The 13507-nt window shown below is 37.1% G+C and overlaps 2 protein-coding genes across 2 annotated transcripts; one reads left to right on the top strand and one right to left on the bottom strand.

Moving 5' to 3' along the window:
• The first annotated feature begins 8694 nt into the window (after positions 1–8694).
• On the top strand, positions 8695–10387 carry LOC107421562 (spermidine hydroxycinnamoyl transferase). The gene has a single exon (XM_016030855.4). It carries the CDS (start codon positions 8806–8808, stop codon positions 10162–10164), a length of 1359 nt encoding a protein of 452 aa, XP_015886341.3. The 5' UTR covers positions 8695–8805; the 3' UTR covers positions 10165–10387.
• A 701-nt stretch (positions 10388–11088) lies between these two features.
• On the bottom strand, positions 11089–12737 carry LOC107420004 (spermidine hydroxycinnamoyl transferase). Its single transcript, XM_016028892.4, has one exon. It carries the CDS (start codon positions 12718–12720, stop codon positions 11359–11361), a length of 1362 nt encoding a protein of 453 aa, XP_015884378.3. The 5' UTR covers positions 12721–12737; the 3' UTR covers positions 11089–11358.
• Between the last annotated feature and the right edge of the window lie 770 nt (positions 12738–13507).

Genomic DNA, 13507 nt, shown 5'->3' with positions numbered 1-13507 from the left:
ATTTGATTGAGGATTTTAAATATTTTGGATGCTTGACTTATTATATTTTATTTGATATTTAGTGAATTAATCGATGTCTTGGTTTTCGGGGAATACGAACAAAGGGTTTTGTGAAAAGGTTTTAAAAGGGGAACTTTTCCAACTGAGAGAATTGTAAGGTTTTTGAGAGAAATTATTATTTCCAATTAATTATTATTTATCTACTTTACTACCGTGGTATTATAATTGTATAGTAGATAGGGTCACTCACTGAGATGATTAGCATCTCATGTTTTTAAATTCCGTTCCTCTAGGTACCAGGTTTGTCGGTATTCATCCGGAGCGGACTTGATCTTCATCGCTGTCTTAGTTCGTGAAGCACCCTGTTCTTCTTTTATTGCAGTTGTAATATTTCTTTCATCCATGTTGTATTCCATACTTAGTAGTACTTCATGAAGCTCTGTATACTGTATTGGACACTTATGTATTTATTACGCAATGGATTACTGTTATTTATTTTGAAGTGTTGAAATTTGTGGAATCAACTTATAGTATTGTGGGAGGAATAAGGGGATGAATATAGAAGTGTGTTTTCAGTGCAGGGAATTTATGGTAAATCCATCCCTTAGGGGAGGTTCTGCCAGATTTTCCATTGAAGGGTCCGGTAGGGTTTTCCTGGGATCAGGGCTTGTCTAGGGTTCCGGTGAGGAATTTTGGACGGGTCCTGACACCAATAATATCTCCTTATTCCTCCCACCTTACTACAATTTGTTTCCATAAACTGCAGCACTTCAATAATAATTCAAATAAAACACACGCATATACAATACGCATAATTTACTAATTAAATTACCAAAATATATATTTCAACACTCACATCCGCCCACACCACTTACTTAGTACCATATTACAATTGGAATCATTTTATCACATTCCAATACATAACATAAATAGGAGAGTTTAATAATATTAATAATAGTAATATTAATAACAATAACCTCATAACTTGCCCGTAGGCTTCCATACTTGCTCATAGCTCACCCACTTGCCCGAAGGCTTCCGCATAATACCAATTACAATAAAAAAATTATAATAAAATAAAATAATCAGAATGATAATAATATGGATAATAATAATAATAAGGAATGGATAATTAATAATCATACTAACAATTTTAATAGCAATAATAATAATCACAAGATACCAATAATAAAATTGTAGAAATCATGATAATTAACGACAATGATAATTATAATAAATAATGAAATCGTTACAAAAAAAATAATCATAATAAATAATAATAGCAATTAAATATAACGTTAGAAAATTAGATTATGGATAATCAAAATAATGTAAGTAGAATAACATTTTAAAATCCAATTCATATTATACAATATACACTCACATTGAAGGTACGAACGATACCCTCTGATATGCTGTGTGATCCATGATTTCAGCTGTCGCCGGTACCTTTCTACCGATACAGTCCGGGGTGGTTGCCCAGATTGACCTTCCGATCCCCTGGGCTTGTAGGCAACATAGTTACAAGGCTAGCTCTTCATGGATCACATGGGATCATCGCCTCGTGCGGTGTAATATAAACATAACACACACACACACACACACACACACACACATATATATATATATATATATATAAAAGATATTTGATGCACATACTATATATCAGTGGCGCCAACGGATACTCAGCGTCCCGAGCACCGCTAGATAGGGGGTTAAAGAGAGAAAACGGCATATGGTCACATGGCGTCCCACCATGCCGCTGCTAACAGGTGTCCCGCACTAATCACATCTACATCCACCTGCGCGCTAATCACATCCACAACAATAGAACACCGGTACGTGTATGCTGCATCTAAAAAAAACATAAATCATTAAAACTAATATATTTTTATTAATTTAGAAATTTCCGTAAATACCTAATTGATTTATTTTAATCAATTAAACTCGAAACTTTCCCAAATCTTTCGATATCATAAAACCATTTTTTCTAAATTCGTCTCAATGCATAATATATTTATTATGCATCATAATCTCTAATTTCTCAATAATAATCCAATAAAATAATAATTCCCAATAAATTTCATAATAACAAAATAATAATTAAGAGAAATTAAAATCCCAATAATTTATATATAAATTTTCTTAATGCCAATCACTTGAAATATATTTTTCAAATATATAAATATTAATTATTCCAACAATAAAATACAATAATTATTAATTAAACTCCAAATATATAAAATCCTTCAAACCCAAAAATATATATATAATGCACAAATATTTAACTTCATTCAATCCTGGCATCGAAACACAAATTACAATTTTACTAATTATTCAACACCCAAAATAATATTTCAGATATTCAAATACCGCATAACACAGATAATTTAACACCCGAAATACAATTCGAGGTGGATCACTCACCTTGAGCACACAATTAATCCATGATCCTTCATAGGATCGATTCCACAATCCGCATGTGCTCTTCAAATGACAATTTTAAACATAGTCAAATAAAATAATGTTTTATTCGGATATTTAATATCCGATACCTGACGGCCTAACACAACGTTATCTAAAATTTACGAGTAATATACCGAAACAAGCTTACAACACGAGGATGACGGATTGAGGCTTACCTCCCGGAGATTGGACCCGTGGTGGCCGGAATCTCGCCGGAAAGCTCTCGGTATTCAAGTCCTTGATTCTCTTAAACTGTCACGAATTGGAGGAAAATGACACCGGATTTGGGTTCAGGGGGTCGGAATTAGTGGGGAGGGACCGGCGGTGCAACTGGGTACTCGCCGTAACTGGATTTTCCGGTGACCCGCCGAATCCCACAAGAAACCGTCACCGCCGGTGGCGCGTCTGGCAGCTGGTGATCGAGATTTTTGGAGGTTTTGTAGATCGAGGAGAGAGGGTTCCAACGGGACCGGCGGTAAGGCAAATGGAGGCCGGACGGCGAAGAGATATGGGTTTGAAGATTTTCGACCCCTCGCTGGAAAATACTCCGATCCCGGCGCATCGGAGGTTCGGTAGCCATGAAATTTGGTGGGCTGGCCGGAGATGAGGAGGTGGTGAGGGGTGGCTGGCGTGTGTGGCCTGAAAATGGCTGGAAATGGGTCAAACGGCGGTGGCCGATGGTGGAGGGGAAAAATGGCCGTCGCCGGAAAATGCTCCGATTTCGGTGTGTTACCGGCCGGTTGGCCATGAGATTTGGATGGCCGGTCAGAATTGAGGAGGCAGAGGCAGTAGGGTGGCGCGTGTGGCCCTCCGGTGGCCGGACGATGGCCAACTGATGGTGGCTGGTTTTTCTCCCCCTCTCTTTCTCTCTCGTCCTACTCTCTCCTCCCCCCCCCCCCCCCTCTTTCTCTCCCACCTCCCCTAAGAAAAACCACGTGGGTGCCACTGTGCACTTACAGGAACGGCTGAGATCACGACATGTGGTGTTTTAACGTTCATCGATTCAAAAATATAATAAAATATTACAGTGTTCGAAAAACTTTGCAGGTTCGTAACTTTTTAACGGAATGTTGAAATTAAGCGTGCCGCTAATCTATGAACTCATATCGATGAGCACTTTACAACCATACAAGAGTCAACTCAAAATTCTACATAAATAAAAAGTCAACCTTCGGCACCTTTGGACAGTTCGAATCTCAACTTTTTTAACTCATAACTTTCAAACCGTAGCTCCGTTTTCGACGTGCTACTAGTCTATGAACTCGTGACAATGTGTACTTCGTAACGGTACCTCGGTCAATGTGAAATGCCAACAGGAATAAAAAGTCAACATTTGATCCCTTCTCGGTCAATGATGGTCAAACCCGGTCAACCTTGGTCAAATTTGAAAAATTTCCGGTGTACTTCGGGACGGGGTGTTACAGCCAATATCAAACTTGCCTGCCCTCGGTCCGATGGCAACTCACGGGAGACATTATAACTTGCTCGCTCATCCACATATACAGTACAGAACACCAGTACTGTATGAGTGCGTCTAAAACCAATTATTAAATTTATTATTAAAATACCAATTTTTCAAAATTCACCGTGGGAATTATACCACTTTTCAAATTCACATCCCATATTTTTTTTCTTTAGTATCACCAACATGAATACTTCGATAATATATATAATTAATCACCCCAAAATAGTTTTAAAGGTGGGTCACTCACCTCAAGCACGTGTATCAATCGAGATCCTTTGCAGGATCAACTCCACTACCCACACGTGCATCTAAAATATCCACAACACACAAAACTAATTATTTTAATATTTTAATCGGGTAACTTCCAAATGAGTACCTGGGGAGCGAACACAAACGATAACCAAAATTGACGAGTAATATACCGAATCGAAACTTGAGTAATGAGGATTATGAATCTGGTCTTACTTCCTGGAGATCGGACTTAAGGTGGCCGGAATCTCGTCGGAAAGCTCACGGATTTTTAGACCCTCGATTCTCACAATCCATTGAGATTCGAGGAAAGGGGACACCAGATTTGGGTTCAGAGGGTCAGAATTAGTGGGAAAGGAGGGGCGGTGCAGCCGGAAACTAGTCGGAAAGTCAATTTTCCCGGCGACTTGCTGTGGTCACCGGAACCCGTCATCGTCGGCGGCGCGTCCGATGGCCATTGACCGTGATTTTTGGTGGGAAGATAGATCTGGTGATGGGTAACTCAATGGGACTGGCGATGAGGCAAACAGTGGCGGGAATAGGGAGAAATCGGGGTTTGAAGGAATCGACGCCGCCGCCGGACGAAGCCTCGATCCGGGCGCATCGGCGGTCGGTTGGCAGTGGTTTTTGGCTGGCTGGCCGATTTTCAGGTGGACTTCAAGGTGGGATGGCCCGTGTGAGGAAAGGGTGGCCGAAAAACGGCTAAGTGGCGGTGGCCGGTTGGTTTCTCTCTCTAGCTCTCTTTTTCTTTCTCTCTCCTTCTGTCGGCTCACGCATTTTTGCTTGAATAAAAGCCACCCGTGGGTGATACTGTTCACTCACGGGATTGGCTGAAATTGCGACACATGGCACACACTGTTCACTCAAGCCAAATATAATAAAATATTACGGTATTCGGAAAACTTCGCATGTCCATAACTTTTTAACCAGATGTCCAATTTAAGCGTGCCGCTAGTCTATGAACTCGTATCAATGAGTATTTTACAACCATATAAAAGTCAAAATAAAATTCTACAACCATAAAAAATCAACTTCCGGCATCTTTTGGACAGTTTGGCTCTCGACTTATTTTGCCCATAACTTTCAAATCGTAGCTCCGTTTTCGACGTGCTACTAGTCTACGAACTCGGAGCATCATGTACTTCACTACGGTATCACAGTAAACTAGAAATTTCACCCGGAACAAAAAGTCAACTTTTTGACCCACTCGGTTAACGGTCAACCTCGATCAACGTGCAAGAATTCCGATGTAATTTGGGACGGGATGTTGCAATATTTATTTATTTTTAAAATACTTTGCTGATAATATAGTTTGGTCTCATCCATTAAATTAAAAATCAACGGTGAGATTCAAAATCAACTATAGACAAAATGAAAAAAAAAAAAATTACATACTACAGCATACAAAGCATATTAATTCTATAGGTATTAAATTGTTCACGAATATTTAAAAAAAAAATCAATTGAACGTTATCATGTCCTTTTTAATAGTAAAATTCTGACAAATTATATAATTTACTGTTGATACGAAACAATTTTTTTTTTTTTTTGGAAATATTTGATACGAAACAATTGGATTGGTCTTCTGGATATATATATATATATATATATATATATATATATTTGTTCTAACAATAAGAAGCAGTTTCCAATAAGAATCTTTTGGACGGACGAAATTGGAGTTTTATATATCATTTTTTAAAATTATGTATCATCTAAATGATATCGTCTAAAATTATATTATGTATAAATTAATTATAAGATGGTTCAAAACTTTTACGTTAACCATCTCAGAAAGGAAAAAAAAGAAAAAAAGATATTAATAAAGATATCAAATTAATATATCAAAATGTGTATGTGTATCAATAGGTTATAAGTTCATTTATTCATAATTAAATTAGTATATGTTAATGAATAAAATATTAACACAAATATTTAATATATTAATTTATTATCTTAACATTATTTAAAAAATAATAAAGAGAGAGAGAGAGAGAGAGAGAGAGAGAGAGAGAGAGAGAGAGAGAGAGAGAGAGAGAGAGAGAGAGAGAGAGAGAGAGAGAGAGAGAGAGAGAGAGAGAGAGAGAGTCAACTAATTAATTAAGCTTGAAAATTGGCCGATCCTTTATTGAACCTTTTTCTTATTTGTCAAATCATCAAATAAGAGCTTGAAAATTGGATACAACCTTTTAGTAGCATTTGTATGTACAAAGACAATCTGTAAAAACGGCAGGACCGTAGCTAAAACAAAATCCAGAACCTTCAGGCCATGTTGCACATTTTTCGTTACAACATTTGTTCCAACAATTGCCACCGCATGGCCCTATACTCCTCCTGCACATTTTATTTGGCAATATCACCTCTGACCGCGCCTCCCGCAGCGGCAGCCACAGCCGCGATAACATTGGTCGGGATGGATCTCCACCTCCACCCTCACCCTGCTCATTTCCTATCGCCATTTCATCTGCTGCTGCATGCATCCATGTCAAATTACAAGTGTATAGTACATTAGTATTATATATATATATACGTACATAGAAATATTGTACGGTGAGAACCATCTGTATATAGACTATACCAAAAATTAATATTTTTTTAAAAAAATATTAGTTTTTTATACGGTTCTTATAGCAAAACTACCATATATGTATAAAAAAAAAAATTTAAAAATGTTCTGAACGAGTTAAAATGATTCGCTAAAGGAACAAATCAATCACAATTATTTACAAGCTAGCTTGTTTAATGTGTCAAAAATGGAGAAAAAGTGGGGGATATATATGAATGGAAAGAAAAGTACCTGATGTGAATACAATAAGAATTAGAAGAATGCATGAAATGGCGGGCTTAGTTACCATCTTCAATTTCATCTGTGTTTTCTTCTTTGCTGCATGTTCTTGAAATAATTGTGATATATTATTATACAGATATAAAGTAACAGGATTATTCAATAAAGCATGTAAAATATTTAATGTTTTAGTATATTATAATCAGGGAATTTTCTGGTGGAATCCAATATTTGCCTAATGCGAGATTCTATATTAATGTCGAAAAGAAATAAATGAGATTCTATGTTTAATTAAAAAAATTAGTTGGGAAGTCAACGATGGAAAAAGATATACTTGATGAATTAAATATTGTTTGCCTTTTTTGTCTTGTCATTCAAATTCATTGTTTACCGTGCTGGCTTGAGTTGATTTGTATATCGACACCTTCTTTAATAAATCTGTAATTATATAATTATAAAGTATCTATCTACGTATAGTTTCCACACCTATGTAATCAAATAAAAGTAATTATTGTTGGTGTAGCAGCTATTTGCTTGCTATGGCACCTGAATGATTAAAAATAAATAAAAATGGAAAATAGGAAAATTAATCATACATAAATGATAATGTTGACTATTTGTCATTTATAAAAATTTTCGATTTTCATTTTTATGTTTTGAATTTAATTAATAATAGAATCTTATCTTTCATCTTTCAAAAATAATTTTTTTATTTTTCTTTTTCACTGATTTATTTTATTTAATTTGTTTATGTTTTTAATAACATGATATTATATCATTTTCATTTAAAAGATAAAAAAAAAAGAAATAAAAAGATTCGAATTCATTTGTCACCACTAATAATATGAGCAATTGGATTTGCTATTGCACGCAACCAACCCAAACTAGTGGTCATATAAACGACAAACTTGTATTCAATGGTTTGCCTCTACGATTGGGTTTGATTAGCTATAGAAGACAATGGTAAAACAGAAGAGACATTGTAACAAGAAGCAAAACCCCACATCGATCATCGAATTGCGAGAATTATAAAAAGTACGTACTTGGTCATGAGTAGAGTAGAGATTTTGATTAATGCACAGCAGCAAAAAAACCTTTTGGTCAATGTATGTGACTGCTCATTTCTTCGATCTTTTCTTTCAAGAAAGAGATAGAACGAGACGTATTCATGTAGGTACATTGTTTTTATGTTTTGGTGATATTGTCGTTGGAACTTTATGCATAAGTTGATAGATGCTTTAGCATATGCAGCTTATTCACCTACAAAAGGTATAATGCATTAATACAATTGTCCAAATTATGTACACTGTAGAAAATATGAATCCAAATATATATGTTTCACTCATGGATCTTCTATAATCTTATCAATTGCATTGATGACTACAAAATTTAACGTCAAATACAATTTGCACGATTAAATTACAGAAAAAAGAAAAGAAAAGAAAGAAAACCAGTTTTTGTTTAACATTAAAGACATAACATATGAAAGTGAAGTGTTAGCAGATTAAATTGCAACTTGCCATCCATCACTTCTTAATTAAGTTCAAGCAGAAACAGTACACACCCAATGACGTCACAAAACCAAATTAGGAATATTTTGATGGAACATGTCCAATTCATTTCTTTAACTGCTTACAATATAATACTGTACCTCTACGGAATTTTCACTATTTTTTCTCCAAGTTTTCGTGTATAAATTAGACAATATCAAACACTTTCTTCCACTAAACAATTTTCTCTCATTCACACTCTTTTTGGCATTCTCCCAAAAGACAAAAAGATAAAACCAAAAAAAAAGAGGAAAAAAAAAAAAGAAAGGCAAAAACAAAAAACAAAATCAATGTGGACGGTGAGATTCAAAGGCTGCTGCTTGGTGACTCCTGCATCGCCAACATGGTTAGGTTCTTTAGCTCTATCAGAATGGGATCAAATCGGAACCATAACCCACGTTCCAACCATCTACTTCTACCGACCTTCGCCGAACTGGTCATCATCAACTTCCGACTCCATAGCCAACACCCTCAAGGAATCGTTGAGCCGAGCACTTGTACCTTTCCATCCACTGGCTGGCCGTCTGCGGTGGATAGGCGCAGGCCGGCTCGAGCTCGATTGCAACGCCATTGGAGTTCAGTTCATCGAAGCCCAGACCGAATCAAAACTCGACGACTTCGGCGACTTCACTCCTTCTCCTAAATATGACAACTTCATTCCCATGGTGGATTATAGTCTTCCCATTCATGAGCTTCCATTGCTGCTGGTTCAGCTCACTAGGTTTTCATGTGGAGGAATCTGTCTCAGCTTGAACATATCACATGCTGTCGTTGACGGCCAAAGCGCTTTGCATTTTATCTCTGAGTGGGCTCGGCTCGCCCGCGGATACCCATTGGAGACTGTTCCATTTCTTGATCGGAAAGTCTTGCGAGCCGGAGAACCTCCGGTCGCACTTCCGCGGCTCGGACACTCAGAGTTCGATCATCCGCCGCTGTTGATTGGGCAATTGGATACTGTGGAGGAGAGGAAGAAGCCGACTACTGTGTCCATTTTGAAGATTCCGAAATACGTAGTCGAGAAGCTGAAGGAGATGGCGAACGATGGCCTGGATAGCCGTCACCGAGCTTATACACGTTATGAAACCTTGACAGGTTACGTATGGAGATGTGCATGCAAAGCTCGGAAACATAAGAACGAGCAGCCTACGGCGTTGGGCGTCTGCATCGATTCGCGCAGACGCATGCAACCGCCGTTGCCGGAGGGTTACTTTGGCAATGCCACTCTCGACGTGATAGCGATGAGCACGGCCGGCGAGTTGGTTTCGAAGCCATTGCGTTTTGCAGCGAGCAAGATAAGGGAAGCCATCGAGAAGGTGACGGATGAGTACGTATGGTCGGCCATCGATTACTTGAAGAATCAACCGGACCTCACGAGGTTTCAAGACCTACATGCACTAGGGAGTGACCAGGGTCCTTTCTATGGAAACCCTAATCTTGGAGTCGTCAGCTGGTTGACCTTGCCCATGTACGGACTCGATTTCGGATGGGGAAAGGAAATATATATGGGACCCGGAACGCATGATTTTGATGGGGACTCGTTGATCCTTAAAGATCCTAATGAAGAAGGAGGTTTGCTTCTGGCTTTGTGTTTTCAAGTGGAACATATGGAAGCTTTCAAGGCGCACTTCTATAAAGACATTATATATTAATTATGTTAAGACATAAATTGATGATGCTAAGTAAGAAGGGCTGGCTACCTATATATAATTTAACTGAAAATAATGGTAATTATATAATTTGTGAAAAATTGTTAGGTTGCTGATATTGGTCTATATATATATTTGTATAATAAGTTGATCTATGATTATTTGTTTATGTACTATTGAGGAACATGTTATGTTAATTTCCACCAAAATGAAGGAACACGTTATGTTAATGATTACGGGTTGTTGGAGTCATAATTCATCTATAGCTGTTTTTCAGATAATTAATGCTAGGAATGGAGTTGCTAATTTTTTAAATTTTATTAATTAAACGAAGTGAATTATGGTTATAATTGGAATGTAAATCAATATATAATGGAAAATATAATTCGAATAAATTAAAATAATAATAATAATAATGAGAAAATGTTAGTTAAAATAAAAAGCGTTATTTAACCCATCTATGTGGAGGTGGGTTTTCTTTCCTAAGCCCAGTCTATGTCCACTCCCAAAGGAATAGGCCTAAGATAGTTTGACCAAACCAGGTTCAAAGGCAAAATGGATATTATATTATTATGCAGATTATCAAGCGAAGAATTTTATAAAATATACAAAAAGAAAAAAAAATGGAAAAAGGTTTCTCAATGATCAAAAAAGAAAAAAGAAAAGAAGGTTTCTCCTTTTTTAGATAGAAAAAATCATGTGGATTATTTTTCTACAAAACGTCAATAAAACAGGGAAATTCGGACCTTTCTTTTTAAGTAAAAAATAATAATAATAATAATTAATTAATTAATAAAAACACAAAAGCACACAGGATAAACTTATATATTAGCTCTATTAATATTGCCTCTTGATTCATATGTGATAGGCTTTTAATTATGAAAAATCAATTACATTTTTTTTTTTTTTTTTGGTCTTTGGGAATATATAAGCAAGAAAGGCACGCCCTACAGATCCACAACAAACTAATAAACATCCTTTATAATTTTGTCATTCTTCTTTTCGGAACATACGCATATCAAATTTGATTGTAGGATTAGTTAACTATATGTATCCTATTTTATTCTACTGGACTTTATAGCACACCACAATTACATGTAATTAAGCAGGCGCTAGATGTACCTCTAGAAAATTATAGCATATGTATCATTGTCACCTTTGATAAATTTTTTTGTTCTCCCCCACGGATTTACATTGCTACCTGATATCATTATAGAAATGCTCCTTGAAGCTTTCCATATGCTCCACATGTAAATCCATTTTGACAAGCAAAGATCCATCTCCATCAGGGTTGGAAAGGATGGATGATTCTCCATCAAAATGCTCATGAGTTCCGGGATCCATATAAATTTCTTTTCCCCATCCAAAATCAAGACCATAAACTGGCAAAGTCATCCAACTCATAACAACAACATTAGGGTTTCCAAAGTAAGGTCCTTTGCAACTCCACAGCCCATTGAAGTCTTGAAACTTGGTCAAGTCCGATTGAGACTTCAAGTAATCAATAGCCGACCAAACATATTCCTCTGTCACTTTCCCAATCGCTTCTCTCACTTTGCTCACCGCGAACCCTAACGGCTTCGACAGCAACTCGCCTGCATTGCTAGTGGCGGTCACGATAAACGAGGCGTTGCCGAAATACTCGGCCGGCAACATCGTCCGCATTCGCTTACGCGAATCGGCGCAGATGCCTAACGTCGTCGGCTGCTCGTCCTCGAGCTTTCTTGCTTTGCAAGCACACCTCCAAATGAACCCTGCAAGGATCTCATATCTCGTATAGGGTTTGCTGTTCATATTCCGTCCTTCATTTGCCATTATTTTCAATTTTGCCACATGTTCTTGCGAAAGCTTTAATAATGCTCCGCTGCATTTCTTCTTCCTCTCGTCTACGCTGCAAGAATGTCCGATCAACAGCGGAGGATGATGAAAATCCGAACGGTCGAGATGAGGAGTCGAAAGCCGGGACGGCGGATCGCCGGCTCGCAAAGCCTTTCGATCGAGAAACGGCATTTTCAACAAGGGCTCGCCGCGGGCCAACCGGGCCCACTCAGTGATGAAATGCGAGGCGCTCAGACCATCGACGATGACATGTGAAATGGTAGTGCCTAGGCTTATGCTTCCGCAGGAGAACCTGGTGAGTTTGACAAGGAAAAGCGGTTGCTCATCAATTGGACTGGTGTAGTCCACTGATGGGCTAAGCTGACCCAGTATTTCTGATGAAGAAGAATAAAAGTCACCGAATTCTTCTAGTTTGGTTTTGGACTCGGCCTCGATGAATTGGACCCCTATGGCGTTGCAGTCGAGCACGAGTCGGCCTCCATCGATCCTCCGAAGACGGCCTGCTAGTGGATAGAATGGAACAAGTGCTCGGCTCAAGGATTCTTTGAGGGTGTTGCTCATGGAGTCGTCAAACGGTGTCGTCGGACTTAGCCGGTAGAAATATGTGGTGGGAATATGGTTTATGAATCCAATTTGATCCCACTCTGATAGAGATAAACAACCTTTCCATGTTGTCTCTGCCGGCTTTATCATTAAACTGCTCTTCAACTTCACCTCCATTTTTTTTTTTTTTTTCATTTGCGAGAACTGTTAGAGTGAACAAGGAAACTTGGTGAAAAAGGTGGGCTACGTCATTGATTATATAGCAAACAAAATTTGAACTTGGATAACGCTCTTGGTTTGCTGGATGCACTGGATTTTTTTCTTCCTAATGTAGTAAGAGAAAGGTTATTTATTTGGTGGAAAAGGTGTGCTACGTTATTGATTATATAGCAAACAAAGTTTTAACTTGGATAACGCTCTTGGTTTGCTGGATACACTGGATTTTGTTTTTTTCTCCCTAATATGGTAAGAGAAAGGTTATTTATTTATATATTTATCAAAATGGTAAAAGAAAGGTTGATACATTGAATAATAAAAACTGGAAGATATTCTTACCAAGAAAGAATAAATTTCGAGATCTCCTTGCCCAAAAAAAAATGACTAAAACAAATGTAAAGATCAGATCTACTTGGATAGAGAACAAATCTAGTTGCATCATATGTAAATGGTTGGTAGTGCTTTTATATAGTACGTGCTTTAATTCTCGAATATTGTAGCATTTGATAAAGAAGCAATCGAGTGTTTGGCTAAAAATTGTATAACAAATAATTTTAAAATTAAAGTAGTACAATATATTGTTTCGGAGAAAGCATCTAAAGTGTTTTTTTTTTATTAATATAAAAATATATATTTTTGCCAAACAACACATTGTCAAATACTTTTTTTTATCAAAAATGAATTGAAGTCGTAAATTGTTATCTTATATAAATCTCATTATTCTTTTTTAAATAAACAAGCTGGTGTT

The sequence above is a fragment of the Ziziphus jujuba genome, chromosome 1, assembly GCF_031755915.1.
Source record: "Ziziphus jujuba cultivar Dongzao chromosome 1, ASM3175591v1".
Classification (NCBI taxonomy): domain Eukaryota; kingdom Viridiplantae; phylum Streptophyta; class Magnoliopsida; order Rosales; family Rhamnaceae; genus Ziziphus; species Ziziphus jujuba.
This window is presented reverse-complemented; position numbering and strand designations above follow the sequence as displayed.